Here is a 15,960-nt window from a genome sequence, read left to right as displayed (position 1 = left end):
TAAATATTGACACTTTTGAATCAGCATGGATGCGATCACGGTATTCTGCCTTGTGCTACAAGCCGACCTGCAGCCAAACAGCACCACAGGTACAAAACTGCCAATAGCTGTTAACTCACAACTCCATTCATATTTTATACAGCAGGTTCCTTTCAAGCTCACTGGGGACATTGTGAACCAGCAGTGCACAGATGCACAAAGTCACTCGAATGCATTGTTTGTTCAGACATCACTGTTCATCTCCTTCTCGTGGACAGTCAGTAGCAGCATGAGAATGCTTTCAAGTATTTTTAAGTGGCAGCAGTCCTGAGAGTACGGGAATATCCATTGCACCCAGGTGACTTTCTATGTTCCATTACTCATTGCCGCTAGTGATGGCGCATTCCAAACAATTCCACTCTTCTGAAGCACAATTCGCTTACAAACATCAGCACCACTTACTGCAAGTACATTGAACAGTGCAGCACAGGCATAGGCCCTTCGGCCCACAATTAAAGAATGGATCAACAGGGCTTATATTCACTGGAATTTAGAAGGATGAGAGGGGATCGAAAAGAAACATGTAAAATTCTTAAGGGATTGGACAGGCTAATGTTTCCCATGTTGGGCGAGTCCAGAATCAGAGATCACAGTTTAAGAATAAGGGGTAGGCCATTTAGGACTGATATGAGGAAAAACTTTTTCACCTGGAGAGTTGCGAATCTGTGGAATTCTCTGCCACAGAAGGCAATGGAGGCAGGGTTGCCAACTTTCTCACTCCCAAATAAGGGACCAAAGATGACGTCAATGCCCCGCGCCCCAGGTGACCTTATCCAGCCAGCGGCCGCGTGCTCCCGCTCCACCAATGGCGGCCGCCCGGGCCGGGTTGCTACGCAACCTCTGTTAGGCGGCAGCTGGGCCTCTGGGCCTACACTGTCCGGGCCGACAGTGGCCCCCGGGCCTAATACGGGACAAGGGCGGTCCCGTACGGGCAAACCAATTTAGCCCAATATACGGGATGTCCCGGCTAATACAGGACAGTTGGCAACCCTAAGTGGAGGCCAATTCACTGGATATTCTCAAGAGAGAGTTAGAAATAGCTCTTGGGGCTAACGGAATCAAGTGATATGGGGAGAAAGAAGGAACGGGGTACTGATTTTCTAGCCATGATCGTATTGAATGGCAGTGCTGGCTCGAAGGGCCAAATGGCCTCCTCCTGCACCTATTTTCTACGTTTCAATATTTCTATGTCCGTGTCACATCCAACGCCATGTTAAACTAATCTTCCCTGCTTCCTCTGCTTACATGTGATCCATAATCCCTTAATTCCCGTCATGTCATGTGCCTATCTAAAGGCCTCTTAAATGCCCCTTAAAAGTCTCTTATCAAGTAAATGTTCCCAAAAGCTGTCACAATATTTTAATTTTTAAAGTAGTCTGTCATTCCATTGATTTTGAAAACAAATCACAGGGTAACTCCTGTGGATGAGCTGATTCCTGCAGATGAAGCTGGTGACATTTTGTGAATTCTGGAGATAAAAGATAAAGGCCGCACCGAAGAGTGTAAGATGAAGAAATTTTTGGCCATAAACATTGCTTTCAGGGTGCATTAATGCAAACCGAGTGTAGATTCTTACCTTATCTGAGCTAGAAAGCTCTTGACAGATTCTCTTCTCTGCCTTTACCATTTGTAAAGAGTTATGACAGTGGAAGAATGCTTTGTATTCCCCAAGGGACCTCTTTAAACCTCATGATGTCAGATATCACAAATCAAGTTTTTAAAAGTTTCTGTTGTCTATTTACATGGTATTGTAGGGTTCCACGTTAGATGCAATTCAACTAGTAATTCTTAAAAGTTAGGCAGTGTTCCAAACAAAAACACACTTGAAAATCACTCACCCATTCCTTCTCTCGTGAGATGCTGCCTGACCTGCTGAGTTACTCCAGCATTTTATGAATAAATAACATGGTTGAGTCTTTCTGGTAGTTGTGTTAAGCTGTCACCAAATCCTATTGTTAAACTACTCCTTGATACATTCTGTGGGTTCTTGCTGAGTTATGTTAAGGTAACTCTTTAGCTATTTACAAGATAGAAATAGAAATATCCTCCATCTTATTATAGACAATAGACAATAGGTGCAGGAGTAGGCCATTCGGCCCTTCGAGCCAGCACTGCCATTCAATGTGATCATGGCTGATCATTCTCAATCAGTACCCCGTTCCTGCCTTCTCCCCATACCCCCTGACTCCGCTATCCTTATTATTATTAATATTATTAATATTATCCGACTTCAAAATATTCATTTCTTCTCTTGTTTTATTACCATAAGTTGCTGCTTGCCTTTGAGTGGCACAACATGTCGTTTTTAAAGGGACCATGCAAAGCCAGACAATAATTATCTTGGATATTTTTTTATCAATACCACTTTGAGGTCAGGCAGAAAATTTGCATACGTATGCATAAGAAAATGCCAGCTAGTTCCTCCTCCTCCTCCTCCTCCTCACAAAATAGGGAATCTACTTGTTGCTTGCATGACTGAGGCAGCTTTCAAGCAGTCCCTGAATGTAAACACGGTTCAAGCCTTTTGATATTGATTTCAGATACTTGAAATGGGGATGTACACTGACATGGTGCTCATTTTGATTAATGTTCAGCCTCGCCACGTAAACGTGGACAAACAGAGATTGCTGGAAGCGTGAAAAGGCAGGATCATTACAATTGCTGTGATATACAAGAGCTATTCTATGTGCATTCACACGGTTGAAAAATTAGAAATAACAACTTTTTAATAGCAATCCTTGTGGAACGGAAGATTTGGCATGCATAGTGAATAAATTTATTTTTAATTAGTTGCGGTAAGACTTTTTTTTCAGTCCTCAAACTCCAGAGTTTTTTTTGTTCGTAAATCATCAGCAAAACTTTAAAATGGTCCATTTTCCTCAGGATATGCAAAGCAAGTTTAATTGTGATTGTATCGAAAATATAACAAATATAACAGGAGACAGGAAATTGGCAATATTCACAGAACATGTATGTGAAATTATTTTAAGCAATCATTTATGCCCCACAATTTCTGAAGAATTATGACATGAAGCAACTAAAATACAGATGAGCATAAATTGCTGAGTGGTCTTAAGGGATGCTTCAAAGAAGGAGGGAAATGCAGAGAGATTTGGAGAATAAATCCCAGAGTGTAGGGTCAAGCCAGGAGATGCAAGCCTGAATTCACTGGCCACCTCTTTTCAGCAAATAATAAACTATGCTCCCGCTTTGGAAACATGGAGGCACACAAAATGCTGGAGTAACTCTGCGGGACAGGCAGCATCTCAGGAGATGGGCAGTGTTCGGATTTCCAGTCTCCTATTGCACACCTGTGGAAATGAATACAGTAAACCCTCGTTTAAACCCCCTTTATAACGGATTATAGACAATAGACAATAGACAATAGGTGCAGGAGTAGGCCATTCAGCCCTTCGAGCCAGCACCGCCATTCAATGCGATCATGGCTGATCACTCTCAATCAGTACCCCGTTCCTGCCTTCTCCCCATACCCCCTCACTCCGCTATCCTTAAGAGCTCTATCCAGCTCTCTCTTGAAAGCATCCAACGAACTGGCCTCCACTGCCTTCTGAGGCAGAGAATTCCGCACCTTCGCCACTCTCTGACTGAAAAAGTTCTTCCTCATCTCCGTTCTAAATGGCCTACCCCTTATTCTTAAACTGTGGCCCCTTGTTCTGGACTCCCCCAACATTGGGAACATGTTTCCTGCCTCTAATGTGTCCAATCCCCTAATTATCTTATATGTTTCAATAAGATCCCCCCTCATCCTTCTAAATTCCAGTGTATACAAGCCTAATTGCTCCAGCCTTTCAACATACGACAGTCCCGCCATTCCGGGAATTAACCTAGTGAACCTACGCTGCACGCCCTCAATAGCAAGAATATCCTTCCTCAAATTTGGAAACCAAAACTGCACACAGTACTCCAGGTGCGGTCTCACCAGGGCCCGGTACAACTGTAGAAGGACCTCTTTGCTCCTATACTCAACTCCTCTTGTTACGAAGGCCAACATTCCATTGGCTTTCTTCACTGCCTGCTGTACCTGCATGCTTCCTTTCAGTGACTGATGCACTAGGACACCCAGATCTCATTGAACATCCCCTCTTCCTAACTTGACACCATTCAGATAATAATCTGCCTTTCTATTCTTACTTCCAAAGTGAATAACCTCACACTTATCTACATTAAACTGCATCTGCCATGTATCCGCCCACTCACACAACCTGTCCAAGTCACCCTGCAGCCTTATTGCATCTTCCACACAATTCACACTACCCCCCAGCTTAGTATCATCTGCAAATTTGCTAATGGTACTTTTAATCCCTTCATCTAAGTCATTAATGTATATCGTAAATAGCTGGGGCCCCAGCACCGAACCTTGCGGTACTCCACTGGTCACTGCCTGCCATTCTGAAAGGGACCCATTTATCCCCACTCTTTGCTTTCTGTCTGTTAACCAATTTTCTATCCATGTCAGTACCCTACCCCCAATACCATGTGCTCTAATTTTGCCCACTAATCTCCTATGTGGGACCTTGTCGAAGGCTTTCTGAAAGTCGAGGTACACCACATCCACCGACTCTCCCCTGTCAATTTTCCTAGTTACATCCTCAAAAAATTTCAGTAGATTTGTCAAGCATGATTTCCCCTTCATAAATCCATGCTGACTCGGAATGATCCTGTTACTGCTATCCAAATGCTCAGCAATTTCGTCTTTTATAATTGACTCCAGCATCTTCCCCACCACTGATGTCAGACTAACTGGTCTATAATTACCCGTTTTCTCTCTCCCTCCTTTCTTAAAAAGTGGGATAACATTTGCTATCCTCCAATCCACAGGAACTGATCCTGAATCTATAGAACATTGAAAAATAATCTCCAATGCTTCCACTATTTCTAGAGCCACCTCCTTAAGCACCCTGGGATGCAGACCATCAGGCCCTGGGGATTTATCAGCCTTCAGTTCCATCAGTCTACCCAAAACCATTTCCTGCCTAATGTGGATTTCCTTCAGTTCCTCCATCACCCTAGGTTCTCCGGCCCCTAGAACATTTGGGAGATTGTGTGTATCTTCCTCAGTAAAGACAGATCCAAAGTAACGGTTTAACTCGTCTGCCATTTCTTTGTTCCCCATAATAAATTCCCTTGCTTCTGTCTTCAAGGGACCCACATTTGCCTTGACTATTTTTTTCCTCTTCACGTACCTAAAAAAACTTTTGCTATCCTCCTTTATATTATTGGCTAGTTTACCCTCGTACCTCATCTTTTCTCCCCGTATTGCCTTTTTAGTTAACTTTTGTTGCTCTTTAAAAGAGTCCCAATCCTCTGTCTTCCCACTTCTCTTTGCTATGTTCTACTTCCTCTCCTTAATTTTTATGCTGTCCTTGACTTCCCTTGTCAGCCACAGGTGTCTCTTACTCCCCTTAGAGTCTTTCCGCCTCTTTGGGATAAATTGATCCTGCACCCTCTGCATTATTCCCAGGAATACCTGCCATTGCTGTTCTACCGTCTTCCCTGCTAGGGCCTCCTTCCAGTCAATTTTGGCCAGCTCCTGCCTCATGCCTCTGTAATCCCCTTTGCTATACTGTAATACTGACACTTCCGATTTTCCCTTCTGCCTTTCCATTTGCAGAGTAAAACTTATCATGTTGTGATCACTGCCTCCTAATGGCTCTTTTACCTCTAGCCCCATTATCAGATCAGGATCATTACACAACACTAAATCCAGAATTGCCTTCTCCCTGGTAGGCTCCAGTACAAGCTGTTCTAAGAATCCATCTCGAAGGCACTCTACAAACTCTCTTTCCTGGGGTCCATTTCCAACCTGATTTTCCCAGTCTACCTGCATGTTGAAATCTCCCACAACCACCGTAGCATTACATTTGTGACACGCAATTTTATCTCCTGATTCAACTTGCACCCTATGTCGAGGCTACTGTTTGGAGGCCTATAGATAACTCCCATTAGGGTCTTTTTACCCTTATAATTCCTCATTTCTATCCATACTGATTCAACATCTCCTGATTCTATGTCACCCCTTGCAAGGAAATGAATATCATTCCTTACCAGCAGAGCAACCCCACCCCCTCTGCCCACCTGTCTGTCTTTTCTATACGTTTTGTACCCCTGAATATTCAGTTCCCAGCCCTGGTCCTCTTGTAGCCATGTCTCAGTGATCCCTACAACATCATACTTGCCCATGACTAACTGAGCCTCAAGCTCATCCACTTTATTTTTTTATACTACGCGCATTTAAGTACAACACTTTAACTTCTGTATTTACCTCCCCTCTCACATCGGTCACAAATGGCCCTGCCCTTAATTTCTTTTCCCCTCTAGAGCTTCTGTTCCCATTCTTCCGTGATTCTTGTGGTCATAGCGGACAGACCTGCCGACCCACCACCATGATCTCCCCAGCCGCTTAGTGACCCGGCTTCTAACGCCACCCCCTACTTGCAAGGTGCACCAGCGAACCCTTTCTTCACCAACCGCATGGTCCGGTGACACGGTTGCTATTGCGGCTCGTGTCCCTTTGTGTATTACCCACCATCTGCAATTCTTTATTCCACCTACATACAAATGATAATGCCTTACTCAGTTATAATGGACAATCGGCATTAACGGACACCATTCCCCCCCCCCCCATTGTTCGTTACAATGCGGAGTTCATTTGGAATCCAAATGAACATTTGTTGCAGTTCCAGGATGAATTGAGCCATTTTTGCTATCACACAGGGGTGAGGATGGGACGATATGACAGGGGCAGCATATTTATTGTAGGCAAGAAAACAGTAATGTTCAGTTGTTTCTGCCTGTCCCACTGAACTCAACTCCACACACCTTGATTCCATCTATCCCACCTCATCCAGTCCCTTCCCACCTACATCTGAGACACCTCACATGGCCTTCACCTCTTCAATAACTTTCCGTTTCCAGGCCACCATCGTTACCATCGACGTCCAGTCCCACTCCACCTCCATCCTGCACCAGGGAGGTCGCAAGGCCCTTTGGTTCTTCCTCTAACAGAGACCCAATCAATTTCCCTTTACTAATACTCTCCTCTGCCTGGCAAAACATCCTAACTCTCAACAACTTCTCTTTTGACTCCTCTCACTTTCTCCAAGTTAAAGGTGTAGACTTGGGCACTTGCATGGGCCGCAGCTTTGCCTGTCCTTTTGTAAGTTATATCGAACAGTCCTTGTTCCAAACGTCCACTGGCACGATCCCTAACCCATTCTCTACTGCATCAACGACTGCATTATCCTCCTTCACTCATGCAACACTCATAGATTTCATTAACTTCACCAGTAACATCCACCCTGCCCACAAAATTCACTAGGACTATCTCTAAAACCTCTCTCCCCTTTCGTGATCTCTCTGTGTCCATCACAAGGGACTATCGGCTACCATCTATTACAAACCTACAGATTTCCACAATGTCTAGACTACACTTCATCCAACCCTGCCTCTTGCAAAGACGCTACTCCCTAATCTGAATTCCTCCGTCTCCACCTCATCAGCTTCCAAGATTAGGTTTTCCATTCTAGAATATCATAGGACATCTTCAATTTCTAGGACTCCTTTGCCTCATCTTTACCATGGACGTCCAGTCCCTCTCCACCTCCATCCTGTAACAGGAAGATCTCAAAGCATGAGATGTCCTCCATTTTCAGTAAACATGATTTACCTTCTGCTGTAAAAATGTATAGGTGACGTTTCTGGTGGGGATCCTTCTACTGACTGGGACGTTTCGGGTCAAAACATCCTGAAAGGTCACCTATGCGCGTTCTTCGGAGATGCAGCCTGAGCTGTTGAGTTACTACAGCACTTTGTGTCCTATTGTGATCTTAATATTGTAGTTGACTATAGCACACTCTTCCCTTTGTCTCTTATTCTCTCTAGTATGAATTGAACATTGTGCAGCTTAGGTGCCAATCCAATGGTGATCCACTGAGGCACAACTTCTGGTGGCTGACTAGTTGAGCCCTTCCCCAGATGTCAACATCTTAGTACCTTGCCTTTATGTAAACCCCACTGTTATAAACAATAGATATTTCAGCTTCTGCTTATATTTACATTTTTGTACATCCTCTCTTCCAAATATTATTTCATCAATGCCTCATATAATTTAGGATAACCTCCCAATTTATTATTCAGTTTCCCTGGCAATAATGATAAAATTCTAGTCAAATTTCATAATTACCGTAATATATTTATTCACAAAATGCTGGAGTAACTCAGCAGGTCAGGCAGCATCTCAGGAGAGAAGGAATGGGTGATGTTTCGGGTCGAGACCCTTCTTCAGACTGATGTCAGGGGGGCGAGACAAAGGAAGGATATAGGTGGAGACAGGAAGATAGATGGAGAACTGGGAAGGGGAGGGGAATAATATATTTATGCTTACTGGCCTTTTGTTAATCAAACACTCGGAGATGTTGATCTCTCAGCAGCTCAGAGCTCTGCAATCTTTCAACATTCAGATGGTGTGCTACATTTTAATTGCAGTTCTGCCAAAATGGCCAATTACATATTTCCAATGTCAAACTCCATTTCTCGACTCATTTGACCCTTTCTATAATCCCTTTGTTGCCTCCTATCTTTTGACAATAATGATAACATTATTATCTTTGTCACCAGCAAATTTAGCAACAATTCCTTCAGTTGCCTGCAAGCAAGTCATTGATATAAATAGGAAAATCCTCAGCCCCCAGCACGGATCCCTGTTGCTCACCATTAATTCATCTTGCCAATATGATAAACCTGTGCTGTCTCTTCTTCCTGTTAATGTCAAACTTCTTTCCAATAAATATATATCTCCTGCTCCAGGAGTTTTTACTTGCATAGATTTTGGAAATAGGTGTTACTTTGGTTTTAACAAGGATTTTCTGCTCACTGTCATTGAGCATCTATTTTACAGTGGTACCGTGCAAGCTATAAAAATGTGGACAGTCAAAAGCTGCAGGAGATTAAGCTTCCACTCTCTCTGTCTCTGTCACACTGTTTCAAAATGTGTACATTCCTTTGAGGCAAATTGGAATGCAAAACTTCTGACCAATTGTTGGGACTATGGAGCACAAAACTGTTTCTTACTGTACAGCTATCTGCACAGCCATCCAACCCAAATAATTAGAGCCAGCAGTCACAATTCCTGCAAAAAGTACAGTCGTCATCTGTTGATTACCATTTTGATTAAAATGTCACCTCTTGACTGATACTTTGTCCAGTGACCATGAGGCCAAAACAGAACCTGCATATTTGGGAAAGAAAAATCCCAGATTTTCAGGCACATGAAAATAGTTGACCAAATATTTAAATATCAGATATGCTGCTGAACAGTCTATTGTAGTGAAAGATTGTAAGTAACAGAATTAATTGGAGTCAGAAAATATGACCTTCGGAGAATAACAATAATATTATGATGTATTATTAATCTAGCGAGTTAAGAATTCCATCTTGAAGGCTTCTATGCAAAGTGGTGTAAAATGAATAAAATAATCTTTATCAAAGTATATAGAATTGTGAAAAGAACATTTTGCAGTTTGTACATCAGTCTCGAGAACTGTTTAATTGCCTTATGGTGTCATGCAGAGCATTGTGCAAACAAACTCGTGGCCCTCAGAGATTTACCCGCATTTCAAAACAAGAACAAAGCAGAGTATCCTTGGGTCAAAAATAAATATCTAACTGAAATACGCATTTTGGGCAGTCATATAATTTCTTTATAGAGGCTTAGTTCTTCATCTAGGTCATGACTGGCCATACGCCACCTGCTCAATTCAATCAGGCTCTTTCCATTAGCAACAAACATATTTTATTGATGTCTGCCATAGCAGTAGCAGACAAGTTTCACACATGGTACATGATGCAATGATGAATCTCGACTGATTATACTGATCTGTCAATCTCTCTTCGGAGCGCAATTAGTCACCACAATCATAGCGATAATTGCATCTTGATTTGAAACCCACTTTATTCAAAATTATCAAAGCAAAAATACATTGTTTATTAAAGCAGTACCAAAATTATCTAAAGTACATCAACAGAGAATGTGTGAGAGTTTATATATGCAAATAAAATATTTAGTCTTAAGTAAAATGAAATCCAGTCAATGTCAAGTGGATTTACCAATTTAGTAATATAATTATAATTTATATTTTCATTTCATAATATAATTATTGAAACATATACTACAGAAAAAGAGATGTAATCCAATGTACTTTTGCTGGCCCTTTGAAAGAGTTCTGGTGCTTTGTGCTAAATATGTGCTTTTTATTTGAAATTTGAAAAATCTTCAGGTTTAACTACACACCCAATTCCCCTTTAAAACTATTTTAGAGAGTTTGTTTTTGCCACCTTTTCAGGTTGAGAGTTCCAGATCCGAAAAACTCCCTGTGGCAAAAAAAAGTCTTATCTCCACTCATAATCATTTGCCAATGTTTTGACTCATTGACGTCTTAATCGTTGGCTCACTCCCCCGATGGAATCATTTATTGTCAAACCCCATTCCATTAAAATCTCACGTCATCTTGAAAACCCTGTCTTAAATCATCTCCTAACCTTCAATTTTCCAAGGAGAGCAGCTCTTACAATTTGCTTTTTTACTGATGACCTTCGCTCCTTGATAAACTCTTTGCATCTTACCAAGGTATTCTAGCTGTAAATTAATGGTTTAGTTTAGTTTAGAGATACAGTGGTGAAACGGGCCCTTCCGCCCACTAACTACATGCCAACCAACAATCATTCGTACACTAGTTCTGTATTATCCCATTTTTGCATCCTACACTCTAGGGGCGATTTATAGAAGGCAATTAACCCACAAACCTGCACATCTTTGGAATGTGGGATGAAACCGGAGCTCCCAGAGAAAATCCACACAGTCACAGGGAGAATGTCCAAACTCTGTACAGACAGCACTCCAAGATCAAACCCGGGTCTCTGGTGCTTTATTGTAAGGCAACAACTCCACCGCTAACTCACTGTGTCATTTTAGGATGCTACTCATTAACAACAGCTCAGCCTTCAACATCATAATAAGAAATTCTCATTCCTAAACTTCTGGACCTTGGCCTTGCGGTCTTCATTTGCAACTGGCTTCTGAATTTACTGAACAGCAGACATCAGTCAGCTAGAATTGGTGATATTTCCTCCACCTGGACCCTCAATACTAAAATTGAGACCTTGCTGGGATGATTTTGCACATCCGAGAGGATTGTCTCAAACTTCTATAGATGCAAAATAGAAAGGATTCTGAGAGGATTCATATTAACGTGCAGAGAGTGGTGAACACAGCCCAGTCCATCGGAGGTTTGTTCCTTCAATCTAATCCATCTTTACAGTGCACCACATCAGGAAGGCTAGAAGATTCTTCAAGGTTGCCTGCTATCCAGGCCATCCCCTTTTCACCCTTCTACCTTCTGGGAGATGATACAAGAGCTTGATATCCTGAAAATGTCTGGACTTAAGGATAGCTTCTTCCCTTCTACTAACAGACTCCTGAATCAATCACCTCTTTCACACCCTTTTCTTCGAGGTGCTGCCAAGTACACATTCTTAAAACTACCTCATTTAGTTACACCCAACCTTAAGTTTTTTTGGCACTACTTTAGATTGCACAACAATTTTTACACCTTCCTGCTGTTTTGCACTCTTCATTGTATTTCCTGTTATATCTATCATCGCTGCTTGTATACTGTTTACTCTGTGAGCTTCATATCAGCAGGGAATTTCATTGCCTCTTGGGGTACTTGACAAAGAGATGATCTGAATCTGAAATTATGATATATCTTTTCATAAATAAGCAGTTAAAAAGCATATTTTTTGACAATGTTATATTTTATTTTCAGGAACGATATCCATAAACAGCAAACGTTCACCATACATGGCACATGGGGAGAGTGAGATTCTGGACCTGGATGATGACCTATATCTGGGTGGACTTCCTGAGAACAAAGCAGCCCTCATTTTTCCAACAGAAGTGTGGACGGCTCTTCTTAACTATGGCTATGTTGGATGTATTAGAGACTTGTTCATTGACGGTCAAAGTAAAGACATACGGAGGATGGCTGAAGTCCAAAATGCGGCTGGAGTGAAACCTTCATGTGTCAAGGAGGTTCCAAAGCAGTGCCTTAGTGATCCATGTCGAAACAATGGTGTTTGTAGAGAAGGCTGGAACCGATATATTTGTGACTGTTCTGGAACTGGATTTCTGGGCAGGTCCTGTGAGAGAGGTAAGCATTATTTCTAATCACAATATTACATTTTTGTGTGTAATATTTGTTTGTTTTTCTAAACTTCATCACATTTATAATTAAATAATATAATAAGTATATATAATATATTACAATATAATATATAATATAATAGATATAATAAATTGTGTCTATCTTTTCAAATCTTGTATGTTTGTTCTGTATTAAATCATACGTTAATTTAAATTTCAGAGGGTGGTCTGACAATTGGGTGATTTTGTTTCAAACTGCAAGTGGTACTTTTCACTGGAGAAATTAATCTTGGTTGTGTCAAAAAACCTCTTGTTGGTCAGTCATTGGATGGACATAATGCCATTCACAGTGACACTCGGCTCTTTCTTTCAATCCTGCTTAATTAATACAATGTGAAAGTGAACAATATAATAATAATAATAATAATGCATTACATTTATATAGCGCTTTTCATATACTCAAAGACGCTTTACAGGGATTTAGAGAACATAGGGAAGTGAATAAATAGATAAATAAGTAAACGAACAGAGAAAGGAGACAGAAGGTGAGGTGACCTTCAGTGGTTGAAGGCAGTACTGAACAGGTGAGACTTCAGTGATGTTTTGAATGTGGTGAGTGTGGAGGAGTCTCTGACGGTTTGGGGTAGTGAGTTCCATAGGGTGGGAGCAGCGATGGAGAAAGCCCTGTCCCCCCAGGATCTGAGTTTGGTCCGGATGTGGGGGGATAGGAGATTGGCAGCAGCAGAAATATAAGAGAAAACTAGGAAAAACCTGGAGGGAAGGAATAAAAAGAAATTTGCAACATTATGTAATCGGTTGCATCGTTTTAATTATTAGAATAAATCTGAACATGGATTCAGTATGATGGACTGAATCACTACAAGGCGTAGTTGACAGTGGGCAGAACATCTATCCCAGAGGAAAATAAAGATATTGTAAAATAACTTTTAAGGAAAGTTTTAAGGAAAATTATCAGAATCATGATTTGCTGATGAAATAAGATTACTATAAAAATCTGCAATAGTTTGTACTGAAACAACTAATACATCATTTAATTACTCCTGAAGAATAATACGTGTTAATTTTTCAGATTTTTCATGATTATTCTAAGCCTTCCCACCAACTGAAATGCATCACTACCAACAATAATTATTGTTATTGTTACTGTAATAGATGACAATAGACAATAGGTGCAGGAGGAGGCCATTCGGCCCTTCGAGCCAGCACCGCCATTCAATGTGATCATGGCTGATCATTCTCAATCAGTACCCCGTTCCTGCCTTTCCCCCATACCTCCTGACTAGAGCTATCCTTAAGAGCTCTATCTAGCTCTCTCTTGAATGCATTAAGAGAATTGGCCTCCACTGCCTTCTGAGGCAGAGAGTTCCACAGATTCACAACTCTCTGACTGAAAAAGATTTTCCTCATCTCAGTTCTAAATGGCCTACCATTATTCTTAAACTGTGGCCCCTTGTTCTGGACTCCCCCAACATTGGGAACATGTTTCCTGCCTCTAACGTGTCCAACCCCTTAATAATCTTATACGTTTCGATAAGATCTCCTCTCATCCTTCTAAATTCCAGTGTATACAAGCCTAGTCGCTCCAGTCTTTCAACATCTGACAGTCCCGCCATTCCGGGAATTAACCCCTCAATAGCAAGAATATCCTTCCTCAAATTTGGAGACCAAAACTGCACACAGTACTCCAGGTGAGGTCTCACTAGGGCCCTGTACAACTGCAGAAGGACCTCTTTGCTCCTATACTCAACTCCTCTTGATATGAAGGCCAACATTCCATTGGCTTTCTTCATTGCCTGCTGTATCTGCATGCTTCCTTTCAGTGACTGATGCACTAGGACACCCCGATCTCGTTGTACATCCCCTTTTCCTAACTTGACACCATTCAAAAAGCAATCATTTTTGCCACAGCTTGAATGGTGAAGCTTGGAGCCTACAAACAGCAACCAACCATATTAAAATAAATGTAGAAAATACTGCAAATGTTCAGCAGGTCATGGAGAGAGAAAGTTAACATTTCAGATGAAACCGATGAAAAGGAATTAACTTGAATTGTTAACAATTCTCTACAAATGCTGTTTGACCTTCTAAGGATCACTAGAATTTCTAATTTATTTTATTTTAGATATCCCATATTTGCCATTTTGTTATTCCTCACTGATAATAATTATAGCATGCGAAAAAATAACCACATAATTTATTCACTAGCTCTTGCAGAATGCCTCGTATTGTAAATGGATGCATTCTGCAACAATGTGTAAAATAATTTATGAAATGTAAGTGGAGTAAGCATTTGTAGAGTTTAGCTGTGGAGCGATTTGTTGTAATTTTCATTTATTTTATTAATTTGAGTTTCTCGGTAAACAAATCAGTACTGTTCTTCTGAACTTTCTATCAGGATTTGTACAAAAGGCAGAGTGTTAAGGTTAAACAGTCTTTGCTGCAGACTCTTGTATCTATCACACTCTGGGAATAAGTATCTGGAGAAAGGATTATAATCACTAAAACATAAAAGCAATGCACTTAAGTGCGAGATTCAAAGTAAGCCAGGCGTCAATTCATTAATGTTATGAAATTCCTACGAATGCATTGCTGTCATCTGTTTCTACTCTGAAAAATTGATACACAGAACGTTATGCACCATTACCTCTGTTGTTCTTACATGATTTGTCATTACCCCCATATTGTTTCTCATCGGAATGCTGCCTTATGTGTCATCTACAACCACAAAATCAGGTTCAATTGAACCCTTATGGCATCTAGATCTACCAAACTACCACCAATCTTGACCATTGCTTATGTTTTTAGAATGCTTGTCCTGGATGAGGGGGAAACGTCCTACGTTAGATGCTAGGAAATATCAGAATCTCCCTTCCTTGGCTAAATATTTTCCTTTTCTTTAACATCAGCAGGTTTTTTTACTTTAACTGAGTTGAATGCCTGATATCGCGAAGTCCACTCTTTCCTAATGTTGCTGTCAATACATTTTTATTTGTGGTTTTGTTGTCTCTAGACTCCCCTATTCCACTACTATTCTAATATGCCAACATAAACTTGAATTCATTCAAAATTCTGCTATTCAGGCCTTGTCTAAATTATTTACAATCATTTATCTCTGATGGGGTTCCAGTTGACCATTGCCTTGAAGTTAAAATTTCCCCCTCATGTTCAATTGGCCTTCTCCTTCTTGTAAGCTTTTATGTCTTCTTCCACTTTTGACAAATGTTCAGACATTAGCTCTTCTACGGGTTTTTTCATGGCAACAATGTTTCATTGTATAATGATGTCTCATGACAAAACTTTGATCTTTGATCAAACTTTTGGTCAACTGCTTGATACACCCTTTCTATCAGTTCTTTCCCTGTAATTGTTCATTGTTGCAATAAATAAAGAGTTAAAGAGTTAAAGAGTTACGATTGAGGGCGTGCAGCGTAGGTTTACTAGGTTAATTCCCGGAATGGCGGGACTGTCATATGTTGAAAGACTGGAGCGACTAGGCTTGTATACACTGGAATTTAGAAGGATGAGAGGAGATCTTATCGAAACGTATAAGATTATTAAGGGGTTGGACACATTAGAGGCAGGAAACATGTTCCCAATGTTGGGGGAGTCCAGAACAAGGGTCCACAATTTAAGAATAAAGGGTAGGCCATTTAGAACTGAGATGAGGAAAAACTTTTTCA

The 15,960-nt window shown here is 41.0% G+C and overlaps 1 protein-coding gene across 28 annotated transcripts in view; it reads left to right on the top strand.

Moving 5' to 3' along the window:
* Positions 1–15,960, top strand: part of nrxn1a (neurexin 1a) — a 1,341,442-nt gene that overhangs the window by 631,597 nt on the left and 693,885 nt on the right. For all 28 annotated transcript variants that reach the window (XM_078404791.1, XM_078404790.1, XM_078404793.1 and 25 more), the window contains one exon: positions 11,883–12,266. In XM_078404791.1, coding sequence (XP_078260917.1) covers positions 11,883–12,266 — 384 coding nt within the window. The remainder of the gene's footprint in view (positions 1–11,882; positions 12,267–15,960) is intronic.

This window comes from Rhinoraja longicauda, chromosome 9 (assembly GCF_053455715.1).
Source record: "Rhinoraja longicauda isolate Sanriku21f chromosome 9, sRhiLon1.1, whole genome shotgun sequence".
Classification (NCBI taxonomy): Eukaryota; Metazoa; Chordata; class Chondrichthyes; order Rajiformes; family Arhynchobatidae; genus Rhinoraja; species Rhinoraja longicauda.
The sequence above is the reverse complement of the archived record's forward strand: the minus strand, read 5'-3'. Positions and strand labels throughout refer to the sequence as shown.